Source organism: Hemitrygon akajei, chromosome 19, assembly GCF_048418815.1.
Source record: "Hemitrygon akajei chromosome 19, sHemAka1.3, whole genome shotgun sequence".
Lineage (NCBI taxonomy): Eukaryota > Metazoa > Chordata > Chondrichthyes > Myliobatiformes > Dasyatidae > Hemitrygon > Hemitrygon akajei.
This window is the reverse complement of record NC_133142.1, coordinates 15,999,480-16,013,105: the sequence shown is the minus strand read 5'-3', so window position 1 is coordinate 16,013,105 and position 13,626 is coordinate 15,999,480. Positions and strand designations below refer to the sequence as shown.

At 42.5% G+C, this 13,626-nt stretch overlaps 2 protein-coding genes across 3 annotated transcripts in view; one reads left to right on the top strand and one right to left on the bottom strand.

The window, feature by feature from the left end:
* The window catches only part of LOC140741767 (haloacid dehalogenase-like hydrolase domain-containing 5), a 42,703-nt gene that overhangs the window by 20,517 nt on the left and 8,560 nt on the right, over positions 1 to 13,626 (bottom strand). The window contains exon 2 of one of the 2 annotated variants that reach the window (XM_073072139.1): positions 10,241 to 10,438. The exons of the other annotated variant lie outside the window; for it this stretch is intronic. Within the exon in view, the coding sequence (XP_072928240.1) occupies positions 10,241 to 10,438 (198 nt within the window). The remainder of the gene's footprint in view (positions 1 to 10,240; positions 10,439 to 13,626) is intronic. 2 annotated transcript variants of the gene reach the window in all.
* Positions 1,246 to 3,911, top strand: LOC140741766 (uncharacterized). The gene is made up of 2 exons (XM_073072138.1): positions 1,246 to 1,706; positions 1,749 to 3,911. Exon 2 carries the CDS (start codon positions 1,792 to 1,794, stop codon positions 3,751 to 3,753), a length of 1,962 nt encoding a protein of 653 aa, XP_072928239.1. The 5' UTR covers positions 1,246 to 1,706; positions 1,749 to 1,791; the 3' UTR covers positions 3,754 to 3,911.

Genomic DNA, 13,626 nt, shown 5'->3' with positions numbered 1-13,626 from the left:
AGGGTCAAAATGTTAAGTTCTTAGATGTCTAGTAACTTTTGCATTCCGTTGTCTCTCCAGCACGATGAGTATTAAACATTGTAGGTTGCTGGAATGTCACCTCCTTTTGACACTTCTTACTTCAAATTTTCACATTTGGATTGTAAAGCTGAAATAAAATGAGGACCAACTCTGTAAATGACTCATCCCAGGGTAAAACATATGTCAACGTAGTAAAGAGAAATGACGATTTACTGTACTCCCAACACTTCCTGAAAGAACACAAACACTCACTGGATGGATTTAATACTTTATAAACACACCTTGAGTAAGGGTGACAAGAAACCACAGAAATAATATTGTTACAGAATGAAGATGGACATTCAGCTCATCAATTCAGTACTAGCTCATGTTATGAGTGAGGAACAGACCTGATGGTCAATGGGGTGCAGAGATAACCATTCCCAAACCCCCCCCCCCCGAGAACTACGAACTATTGCTGTTGCTATGCTGCTACTGAGAGAGAGAGATAAAGCCCAGGCAAGAACATCTGCTACAGATAAGAGGGGGAGAGAGACTGTTGATTTACTGTATTATGACTCTTCCTGGATTATTTACCTTCTACTACAAGGACTTTACTTTGCTCGTTAACATTCCTCAGGAGACAGCAGGAGTGGCCTGATTTGATGGACACGGTCATTCAGAGTTGATGGATAGCTGAGACCCCGTGAGTGGGGATAAAAGACAGGTCTGGAGAGACACCCTTCAGACACACCAGTGGACACTGACTGAGTGTTGGGAATCCACAGAAAGGTGGGGGCTTCGGAGACCGAACCAGGAGATCGGTCAGTAAAGCTCACAGTGTTACAGCAGGGCCGGTGGGGACTTGTGTGTGTGTCCACTCATGCCAGAGTGACGAGTCCACCACAGAAGAACGGTCTAGCTGAAGACCAGAGGGGTCATAACTGAATGGCCACAACGATACAACGGATTAAGAAAGCAAAGGAAGGTTTGGCTGCTGTAGCTGTTACCTCTCGCTCACTCTCTCTCTCTCCAACGATTTCAATACAACAACCATAACTACTTCAGCATTTATGAACTGAACTCTATACTTTCCTATGACAATTCCTTTACCCTAGACATCGATAGAGCTTGTTTATTATTGATTATTATTATTCCTACACTTTTAAGGTTTATTACTGCTAACTTGTTTTATATGTATAGTTGCATTTTTGATATTGTATTGTGTAGTTTACTAATTGGGGCCTTGTCTCCGGGATTTGATTACCAAATTGGGGGGCCAGTGAATCGGGATAGAAGTCCCTTATTTGATCTGGTTGTGTGGATAACCAGACCCGGAAACCAGCAGAGATGGAAATTGACAAATTTTTAAAAGACCCGACTTCGGGGGCATTAGAGGTTGCCAAGAAGGTGGAATTGGTGAGCATTGCAAAACGATTAAATCTCTCGGCAGTGAAATCGTCGATGAGCAAGTTGGATATACAGAGAGCAATAGCTGTGCATTACGTATCCGAGCGTGTGTTCACGTCGGATGTATTGGACCTGTTCCCTGAGAAAATACCAGTCGAGGGTGAGCTTCAGATACAGATAGAAAGATTAAGGTTGGTTGCGGAGAAGGAGGAAAGGGAGCATGAGCTCCGGATAAAGGAGATAGAAGCTGCAAGGCAGAGAGAAGAAGCTGACAGGTAGAGCGAAGAAGCTGACAGGTAGAGCGAAGAAGCTGACAGGTAGAGCGAAGAAGCTGACAGGCAGAGGGAGGACAGAGAGAAAGAGAGGCAGTTTGCGCTGGAAATGGAGAGGTTAAAGGCATCGCAGGGAAGAGACCGGGCAGCAAACCCAAATGAGGGGTTCAAGATTGGTCAGGAGATCCAGTTGGTACCTCCATTCGAGGAGATGGATGTCGATAAGTTCTTCCTCCATTTTGAGAAAGTGGCTGTGAATCAGAACTGGCCTAAGGGGAAATGGGCTGTTCTGTTACAGAGCGTACTTAGGGGGAAGGCTCAACAAGCGTATTCGGCATTGTCTATGGATGAATCTAAGGATTACGAAGAAGTAAAAAGGGCTGTACTGAGGAGTTATGAGTTGGTGCCAGAGGCATACCAGCAGAAGTTCCAGAACTTGAGAAAGCCATGGAACCACACGTATTTAGAGTTTGCCCGTGAGATGCAAATGAATTGTGAGCGTTGGTGCGCCTCAAAAGGGGTCGTTGGAGATTATGATAAACTGTTACAGTTAATACTGATGGAGCAATTTAAAGTTTGTATCCCTGAGAGTTTGAAGACGTACTTGGATGAGAAGGAGACAGTGACTCTGTCTGCAACTGCCAAATTAGCAGACGAGTATGCCTTAACCCACAAAACAAAGTTTTCCCCAAATAAGAGCTACCAGAAAGGCAGTAGGGACGGTAGAGAAAGCCCACTGGCTAAGGCAGAGAATAAGCCGGGAGCTAGTGGAAAAGGTAAGGAGGAGGAAAAGCAGGCTGGCAGGAAGGTTCCCAACTTTACGTGCTATAATTGTGGGAAAGCTGGTCATATAGCATCTAAGTGTTTTGCTCCGAAGAAGGAGACAGGAAAAGGGAAAACGGCAGTCCCGACTGGTTGCATTGAGTCGGTCAACAGATCGACGGGGAAGGCAAAGTTAGATAGAGCACAAGAGGGGCGTGAGAAGTTTATCTCGGAAGGGACGGTGTCTGTGAAGGAGGGTGAAACCCCAGTTCCAGTGCGGACCTGGAGAGATACTGGTGACGTGTATTCAGCAGCGAAGCTGACAAGTAAGCCTGTAAATGCTGAGGACCCGCCCATAGAGTCCAAGATTTATCCTGCATGCGCAATCACTCGTAGCATGTCTAGAAAGGCGGCTGAGAAAGGAGATAGTTTAAATGAGTCCAGGGTTGATTTAGCGGAGACATTTTTGCCGACCTTGTATGAAAGGGGGTTACCGGAGGAGAAGGAAAAGAATAGTGGAGCTAAGGAAAGTAAGGGAGACGAAGCAGATTTAGTGTCGTCAAGGAACGAGATTTTGAAGCTGGCTCACAAGATACCCCTAGGTGGACACTTGGGAGTGAGGAAGGAGGTTATGGAGGCACAGAGTAAAGATGAGAAACAGATGAGGCAGTTAGAAGGTCCAGGGTTGGACATGGATGATCTGTCTGGCTTGACAGAACTGTTTTCAGTTGGAGAAGTTAAGTGTGTTCCCGAAGATATGAGAGCAGTCCTAGATGAAAAGGATGCCGCTACCTTGGCGGAGTCTGCTGGGTTGGCAGACGAAGTTGTTTTAACCCGCAAGGTTGAGTTTACTCCAGAGGGGAGTTGCCCAGAGAGTAACTGGGAGGATCAGGGGAACTTAGAATTTGAAAAGGGGACTGGTATTGAAAGCCTAGGAGAGGCAGATGTCCCGTTGGCCTGTGTTCAGGATGTGGAGTCACAGGATACTGAACCTTGTGTGGAAGCTCAGGAAAAGTCTGAGGTATCTGATTTAGTTGAAAAGGAATGCAATCCTTTTGGGTCAGATAGACTTGGTTCAGTGAAGAAAGGGTTAACCGTGGCACCGGGAGAAAGTGAGAATTCTCAGTCACTTGTGTTAAAAGTTAGTAATGAGATGAAAGCTGGTGATGTGAATATTTTTGAAGGAAAAGGGAAAAGTATTGTTCCTAAACTTTTGAATAAAATAAATTTAAAGTCTGGATTGATTTTAGAAGCCTTGACCATGCTGAAGGAACAGTGGCTTGTTAACAAGGTGCTTGCGAATCAATGATTCATGCTTGGTAAACCAAGGGTAAATCATGCTTGATTAATCTATTGGAGTTTTTCGAGGATGTAACCAGGAAGTTAGACAAGGGAGATCCAGTGGATGTAGTGTACCTCGATTTTCAGAAGGCATTTGATAAGGTCCCACATAGGAGATTGGTGGGTAAAATCAAAGCTCATGGCATTGAGGGGAAGACATTGACATGGATAGAAAACTGGTTGGCAGATAGAAAGCAAAGGGTAGCGGTGAATGGGTGTTTCTCGGAATGGCAGGTGGTGACTAGTGGGGTGCCACAGGACTCGGTATTGGGACCACAGCTGTTTATGATTTACGTCAACGATTTAGATGAAGGCATTGAGAATAACATCAGCAAGTTTGGGTGGCAGTGTGACATGTGATGAGGATGTTAGGAGAATTCAGGGTGACTTGGATAGGCTGGGTGAGTGGGCAGATACTTGGCAGATGACGTTTAATGTGAATAAGTGTGAGGTTATCCACTTTGGGAGTAAGAACAGGATGGCAGATTATTATCTGAACGGTGTAAAGTTAGGTAAGGGAGAAATACAAAGAGATCTAGGAGTCCTTGTTCATCAGTCACTGAAGGTGAATGAGCAAGTGCAGCAGGCAGTGAAGAAGGCTAATGGAATGTTGGCCTTTATTACAAAGGGAATTGAGTACAAGAGCATGGAAATCCTCTTGCATTTGTACAGGGCCCTGGTGAGACCACACCTGGAGTATTGTGTACAGTTTTGGTCTCCAGGGTTAAGGAAGGACATCCTGGCTGTAGAGGAAGTGCAGCGTAGATTCACAAGGTTAATTCCTGGGATGTCAGGACTGTTGTACGCAGAGAGGTTAGAGAGACTGGGCTTGTACACGCTGGAATTAAGGAGATTGAGAGGGGATCTGATTGCAACATATAAGATTATTAAGGGATTGGACAAGATAGAGGCAGGAAATATGTTCCAGATGCTGGGAGAGTCCAGTACCAGAGGGCATGGTTTGAGAATAAGGGGTAGGTCATTTAGGACAGAGTTAAGGAAAAACTTCTTCTCCTAGAGAGTTGTGGGGGTCTGGAATGCACTGCCTCAGAAGGCAGTGGAGGCCAATTCTCTGGATGCTTTCAAGAAGGAGCTAGATAGGTATCTTATAGATAGGGGAATCAAGGGATATGGGGACAAGGCAGGAACCGGGTATTGATAGTAGATGATCAGCCATGATCTCAAAATGGCGGTGCAGGCTCGAAGGGCCGAACGGTCTACTTCTGCACCTATTGTCTATTGTCTCTATTGTCTATAATTACAGTTTGTTTTGGAATTTAAGGATAAACAACTTGGTGATGTTGTTCAAAGATGTGATTTGGAGAGGCAGAACTTAAAGTGTTGTTTTGACCAAGAGGGATCAGCTGCAGATGTGAAACTGGAAACTAACAGAATGAAAGATCCTGAAGATAAAATTAGTGACCTGCTTAAAATTAATGAGTGGTTTGGAAATTCAGCAACTGGGCTTAGTTTGGAAAACATTGGTGATAAGCTAGCTCATGAGAAAGGAGTCTATGAAGGCCTATTCCACACTGGTGAGTACACAAACCACGTGAGAGTTAAGTGGAAGAGAGGCAAAGGTTGACCAAATGCCACTTTGAATAATAGGATCTGGTTTTGCGGGAATTTGATTTTTTTCTGAACAAAGCATGTGAATAAGAAAGACAAAATCATGGAAGATTGAATGTTAAGTTTAAAAGTAAAATAGAGATTAGTATTTGCACAAACTTCTGTAATGTACCACAGTATAATCACACATGTATTGGGTCACACTTTGTAATATACACCTAAGCTAAGAACACAACCCATTGGTAATTTTGGCTAACATGAAAAATAAAAATAGGAGGTTATTAAGTTGGAGTCTGTTACAGGAATTTGATATTAAAATACAACATGTAAAGGGGAGTGAGAATGAGTGATTGTTTATCTAGATGTTAAATTGAAAGTGTACTTGTATTATTCTTGTAGTTAAGACCACTTCTGTATTTTGTTAAACTCTGTAATTCAGTAATATGCTTTATTAGTTAATTTTCACCCTGGTGAAAATTTCCAGAAGGATGGGGGTGTTATGAGTGAGGAACAGACCTGATGGTCAATGGGGTGCAGAGTTAACCATTCCTAACCCCCCCCCCCCCCCCGAGAACTACGAGCTATTGCTGTTGCTATGCTGCTACTGAGAGAGAGAGATAAAGCCCAGGCAAGAACATCTGCTACAGATAAGAGGGGGAGAGAGACTGTTGATTTACTGTATTATGACTCTTCCTGGATTATTTACCTTCTACTACAAGGACTGTACTTTGCTCATTAACATTCCTCAGGAGGCAGCAGGAGTGGCCTGATTTGATGGACACGGTCATTCAGAGTTGATGGATAGCTGAGACCCTGTGAGTGGGGATAAAAGACAGGTCTGGAGAGACACCCTTCAGACACACCAGTGGACACTGACTGAGTGTTGGGAATCCACAGAAAGGTGGGGGCTTCGGAGACTGAACCAGGAGATCGGTCAGTAAAACTCACAGTGTTACAGCAGGGCCAGTGGGGACTTGTGTGTGTGTCCACTCATGCCAGAGTGACGAGTCCACCACAGAAGAACGATCTAGCTGAAGACCAGAGGGGTCATAACTGAATGGCCACAACGATACAACGGATTAAGAAAGCACAGGAAGGTTTGGCTGCCGTAGCTGTTACCTCTTGCTCTCTCTCTCTCCAACGATTTCAATACAACAACCATAACTACTTCAGCATTTATGAACCGAACTCTATACTTTCCTATGACAATTCATTTACCCCTAGACATCGATAGAGCTTGTTTATTGTTGATCATTATTATTATTCCTACACTTTTAGGTTTATTACTGCTAACTTGTTTTATATGTATATTTGCATTTTTGATATTTTATTGTGTAGTTTACTAATAAACACCTTTAGTTTGGTACCACCAGACTCCAACGGATTCTTCTTTCTCTGCTGGTCAGACACCCAGTTACGGGGTATGTAACACTCAAATACAGAATAATCTAGCAGGTCCCTCTCTCCCATAGCTCTGCAGATTCAGTCCTCACTAAAGATGGTACACTGTCAGTTTGTGCCATCACAAATGGTGTTATTCCTTTAAAGTGAATACCATTGGAGGTTTAGCTTTGTGCATCTGTTCTCAAAACAGAACTGGAGTGGTTTAGCAAGCAAAAATAAAAATCTCTATTTTTTTTCCAGATTGCTGCTAAACACCAATAGGCTATTCCACCAATTCCTCCCCTCCCAGAGTTGTCCATCATTGTATTTCAAGTCTCTCTCTATTCTTCAAAAAAAAAGAGCTAACCCGATTTTCAGAACTCCAATCCCACTGTAGCCCTGTATTATCTATTTACTTACTGACATACAGTGTGGCCTCGACCCTGTTGCTCCACCCAGCAATCTCCCAATTTAATCCCAGACTAATCAGGTAACAATTTACAATGACCAATAAACCCCCTAACCGGTATTTTCTTGGACTAGACTGTGAAAGGAAACCAGAGCACCCAGAGGAATCCCATGTAGTCACGAGGAGAACATACAGACTCCTTACAGGTTGCAGTGAGAATCGAACCCGGTCGCTGGTACTGTGAAGTGTTGTGCCAACCACTACATAACCATGCCACCACTACAGAAGTACTGAATCTGTAAGAGGTCAAAACCCCCCCAGTTAAACTGCTGCAGAGGAAATTTTTTTTTTCCATTCCGAGAATATGCACTCGAGTCCTGTGGCTTTCCTGAGAGCAAAAAAAAAAAAGTCATTCTTGTGAAGATCCAAGTGTAACCTATAGGTTGCTAGCAGCAATCTGCTGAAATAAAGTGAACAAACTAAGTGCATGCAAATCAGCAATACTGTTTTTAATTGTTTTAAAACCAAGCTGTAAATATCAGCTACATTTTCTAGTATATATCTTGGAAGTACAAATAAGACCCTAAAAATGCACTGCAAATTAATCACATCTCTTTTAGTAATATTACTCCACACAATATTCAACCGTCATTTACCCAATAGGTACACACAATACAACATGACATTGCATATTCTGAATGCATTATGCTGATTAAGCAATTGCTTTATGCCCTATTTACCACACTACCATAAATAGAAATTAGATTTTGGGCAAAATAACTAATAATTCTCTCTGGTCCTCTGCGGCTCACTGACACTTTAGCTACTGAACTCCAAACCAACTCGAACCAGCACACCAACCCCTATTCCTCACCATGGTCACCGACATTTGCAGTCTCAATGGTTGGACTAAACTTATCCAAGCCAAGTTGAAAAAAAAATGAAGAGGGGCTTGATAAGTAACTAGAAATTTAAAAAAGAAAACGAAAAGCTGTCTAACTGGAGGACAGAGATAGCAGAATTATGTGTATGTGAGAGTGTGTGAAATATTATACACAAAATCAGAAAATTAAGACCTACTCCAGCTGCCAAAGGTGGTGGACTAGAGTAGCAAGGCTGAGATTGGAGTTTCATTAAAGGACGGAATTATAGGTGTAGTCCCTTGTGTGCTAAACGCAATTGCTATCACTGGCATATGTCAATCAGATTAAAGGACTCAACAGCAGGTTTATTCTTCTGATGACTTTCACCCATAAAATACACCCCTTCCAAAATCAGTGTCAAGTGTCCTTCCTATAACTCTATGACTATGAAAATCAGGACTACATTTATTGCCATCTCAAAGCAAAAACAATACTCCAATCTGCCTTGTTCAATCTCATTTGCTTGATATCTGAGTGTTTTTTTTGAGACCAGCCTTAATCCATCACCTTCCCATCTGTACAATGCTTTTTGAGAAGGTAGATCATGTCACCCTATTTATGCCTAAAGCTAAATCTTGCAACACTGGCTTTCCAAATCCATTTCCATTCCACTACCAGCCACAACTTAAGAGCAGGTCCACACATTTTACAATACTTCAAGGAGTGTCCTCAAGGCATCACTTTCAACTAATCCCAAATCAAAACTTTGACCATTAACTGAAAAGAAAGTTATAAACTTCTATAAAATATTTGCCAAATTAGATGCCTCTATCCCAGAATTTATCTTCAATCGCCACACTTGGTTTATCAGATCAGAATATTGAGCTCCCAGTTTGTGCTTCCCCACAGCTCATTAACCTGCTGGATACTCAATAGCATGTAATACGACTTTATGTTCGATCAGCCTCTTTATGCCCTTGGATGGTCACTAATTCTTCACATGTGTGTTGCTCACATGTGGTAGCAAAAATAGGTGAGTGGAGTTTGTGGTTAATTCACTTAATGTGAACTTAACTGAATCTTAACTGAATTTTATAGGAGCACCATCGAGAGCATCCTGACAAGCTGCGTCACCGTCTGGTATGGGAGCAGCCGAGCATCGGACTGGAAGTCCCGACAAAGGACCATGAGAACGGCTGACAGGATCACAGGGGTCTGCCTACCATCCAGCCAAGATATTTAACAAGAGTGCTGCGTATGCAGGGCCCTTAGTATTATCATGGATCCCACCCATCCATCCAGCATCCTCTTTGACTTTCTACCATCAGACAGGAGACGCCAATGCATAAAAACAAGAATGGTCAGGATGAGAAACAGTTTCTTCCTTCGGGCCATTATGCATCTGAACTCCCGGCTGCATCGCATTTGAAGTGTCACCAACTAATCTGTTCTTTTCCTTACAATATTTATGTATTTTACTTTGTTTATTTATGTGTAATTCATCTGTAGATTTTATTCTCACTTTCATGAGTTATTGTGTGTTACATGTACTACTGTGCTCCTGGTCCACTCTCATTTGACAGTATACATGTATATAGTTAAATGACAATAAACTTGACTTGACGTACTGGGCAGAAGACCAGGCTGGCACAGACTAGATGGGCTGAAAGGCCTATTTCTGTGCTGTAGCACTGTATAAATATGACCTAACAGCAAAGAGCTTTCTCAACTATGTAAGTCCAAACCCACTGACCAAATGAAGGAGTTATCCGCTTTGTTCCCTCAGATCTCCCCTCAATAAACAAAAACAGGTAACTGTAAAAACACATCACGTGCACTTAAATAGGAATTGTATACAGTGTTTCCCTTACCAACTCCATGTACCACCAATACAACGTATACTTGGAAGACTACATGTAAGAACTACTATGTCTATTCATGTTCACCAAAACATTTGAATTCTGGTCATAATAAGTAGAAACAACATTAATATGATCCTTAGAGCCATAGGGTGGAATTATGGAGACTAACTAAATCAAAAGACTTTAGAACAAACACAAAGCAAAAGCCAAGTTTACTAATGGAAGAGAGGGGACTATTAGCAACCACTGTTTTTATTTACAGGAAACATGATCATCACTGTAAAGACTACAAGTCCTAACCTGATTGGTTAAATCCACAAGATCCACACATTTCAACACCTTTAAAGTGCACCAGTTCAAGGTACTTACTTTTACTCCCAATACTCTAGTTAGCTGGTCAGCTTTTGTTCGCCGAACACAATTTCCTGAATTTGTGACAAATACAACAGGTATTAAAAACTCCCCCTTGGGATTCACTATCTTCTTGAAAGCTTCCCTGGCGGCCGGTATAGGTGTTTTTCCTCTCACCAACACTCCATCAATGTCAACAAGGAGGCCAAAGGTGGGCTAGAAAATGGAGCACATGAAAAGTTATGAAAGTCTTCAACAACGTCTTGGGATGTCCAACAGGAAAACTGAAAACAAATTCTAATTACTAACAGGTCATCCATGATCTATATAGTTTTTATAAATGAGATAGCTCAGTTACTACAAGGCCATTGAAAAAGGAAATGGATTAGCCTTAAGCACTTGGAAATAATCATATGAAACTTTTAACTGGATGTGTACACTTAAGGGTTTAATGCCCGTAATACATTTTGAAACAATATCTCAAATGCTCCAGTAATATATAACACCTTCACATAACTAGTTCTTCCACAAAATTAACATTCCTATACTTATTATGTAATATTGCATTATGCCTCTTTGGAGAACCACATATTCCTCCAGCAAAAATGAGTTATCAGCAGATATTAGATGTGGGTCAGCACAGTAACCTAGTGGTTAGCACTTTGCTTTCCAGTACAGGCGCGTATGTTCTCCTTGTGACTGCATAGGTTTCCTCCCACAGTCCAAAGATGTAGATTAATTCATCATTGTAAATTGTCCTGTGATCGAGCTAGGATTAAATCAGGGGGTTGCTGGCCAGCATGGTTCAAATGGCCCACTCCATGCTGTATATCAATAAATAAATGATCACATATGTGGCTGACCAAACAAATTGAAAAGGGTTATCCTGGCCAAGGACAATGTAGATATGAAAGTAAGCTGGGATGGAATGGCAGGGCATGCTGACAAAGTGCCCAAAATGATTAATTCAGTTAGGTTAAATTGGCAATATTGGTGATATGATAGAACTGGTATCAAACTTAATATTGAATTGACTTTATTTCTTACACCCTTCACATACATGTGGAGTAAAAATCCTTACATTGCATCTCCTTCTAAATGTGCAATGCGCATTCATAGTAATTTATAATAATTTATAAAAAATAGCACAGTCAATGTAACATACAAATACACTCAAATCAGCGTGAGTTAATCAGTCTGATGGCCTGGTGGAAGAAGCTGTCCCCCTGTTGGTCCTGGCTTTTATGCTGCAGTACCATTTCCCAAATGGTAGCAACTGGAGTAGATTGTGATTGGGGTGACATTGGGTCCCCAATGACCCATTGGGCCTTTTTCTCACACCTGTCTTTGTAAATGTCTTGAATCATGGGAAGTTCACAACTACAGATGCGCTGGGCTGTCTACACCACTCTCTGCAGAGTCCTGCGATTGAGGGAAGTACAGTTCCCATACCAGGCACTGATGCAGCCAGTCAGGATGCTCTCAATTGAGCCCCTGTAGAAAGTCCTTAGGATTTGGGAGCCCATACCAAACTTCCTCAACTGTCTGAGGTGAAAGAGGAACTGTTGTGCCTTTTTCACTACATAGCTGGTGAAAAAGGCACAACAGACCACATGAGATCCTCGGTGATATGGATGCTGAAGAGCTTGAAGCTGTTTACCCTCTCAACCCCAGATCCATTGATGTTGATAAGGGTTAGCTCATCTCCATTCCTCCTGTAATCCACAACCAGCTCCTTTGTTTTTGCAACATTGAGGGAGAGGTTGTTTTCTTGACACCACTGTGTCAGAGAAATGACTTCTTCCCTGTAGGTCACCTTGTTATTGTTTGAGATTAGGCCAATCAATGTAGTGTCGTTGGCAAATTTAATTAGCAGATTGGAGCTGTGGGTGGCAACACAGTCATGGGTATACAGGCAGTAGAGGATTTAGTATACATGCCTGAGGGGCACCTGTGTTGAGGGGCAGAGGGGCAGAGGTGAGGGAGCCCACTCTTACCACCTGCCGGTGATCTGACAGTCCAGGATCAAGTTTCACAAAGCAGAGGTCAAGACAGGTCTCTGAGCTTCCTGTCGAGCCTGGATGCAACTATGGTGTTGCATGTTGAACTGTAGTCCAAGAAAAGCATTCTCACATAAGCATCCTTCTTCTCCGGATGTGTAAGGACAGTAAGTAGAACAGTGGCTATTGCAACGTCAGTTGATCAGTTGTGTCGGTAGGCGAATTGTAGGGGGTCCAGTTTGGGTGGTAGCAAGCTGCAGATGTAATCCTTGACCAGCCTCTCAAAGCATTTGGTTATTATTGAGCACTCATGCATGTTCACTCCTGGTACAAAGTATGCTACACAAAATGTTGGATTTTTCTAAACCACCTATATGTAACACTTCCAATTCTGGAAAAACGTCAAAACAATTCACAGTGAGAAAATAAATTCAATTATCCAAACCAGCATAGAAGTAAAAAAATGATGAAATTTACTAATAACATTTAAACTGCAACAAGCACACAGTAATTGTGGTTGTAAGGATTACTGTCATATTCTTAACGTCATATAAATCTGCTCTTTTGTCAGGAGCCTGGATTTAGAATCAAGTTTTGTTGCACATAAACAGGTCTTTCACCCTTTTCACCCATGCCAACATGAGCTAATCCCATTTGGAGCCCTTGGCCAGAGCGCTACTTAATGGGCTACAAACTCTTGAAGAGCAGGTGCCTTTTGTTATGAACCCCATAACTGGGTCACTTACCAGCAAAGATAGAGAGGTCCGCTGAAGTCTGATGGTACTATTTTTAAACGTTTTTATTTATAAAGGGGCACAAAAGTAAGGTTAATACAAACATTCAGATAATATACGTCGTCACTACTCAATCTAAAGCGCGGGTATAGTAATAATCAACAATAAGAAGTAGCTCTATCGTTTGTCTAGGGTTAAAAATATTGTCCGATGGAAATATCAAAGTCTCTGGAGTTCATGCAGGGGACTGCTGGGTTTCACGTGTTGGAGAGAGAGAGAATTTTTGGTGAGAAAATAAACTTGCCAGCCTTTTGGACTCAAATCGTTGAATCGGGAACGTGGGTTCCCCGTTGTCAGTTCGCAGTCCTTTTCGGTGTTATCAGCCACTCGCTCCCCAGGCTAGGGGAAACTGAACCACACGTGGCTTCCGAATAGCTTCCCGTCATCACGGGAGCGATGAGCGATGGTGTCTCCTTCTGGTGCGTCGCTGGGCACTGCCCCCTGCAACCCCCTCTTTTATCCTGACCTGCAGGGTTGCAGACGTCAATCAAGGTGGGGCGATACAATCCCCACCCACATTGCCCAAGGGGGTACACGTAGTCCTGATAGCTGGCACGTAGCATAGAGTCGCAATCCACACAGGTGTCTCTAAGAACAATGGTCAAATCCG

Bases quoted from the DNA above. Each gene is read 5' to 3' on its own strand.
- LOC140741766 (XM_073072138.1), top strand. From the start codon at position 1,792: ATGGAGAGGTTAAAGGCATCGCAGGGAAGAGACCGGGCAGCAAACCCA.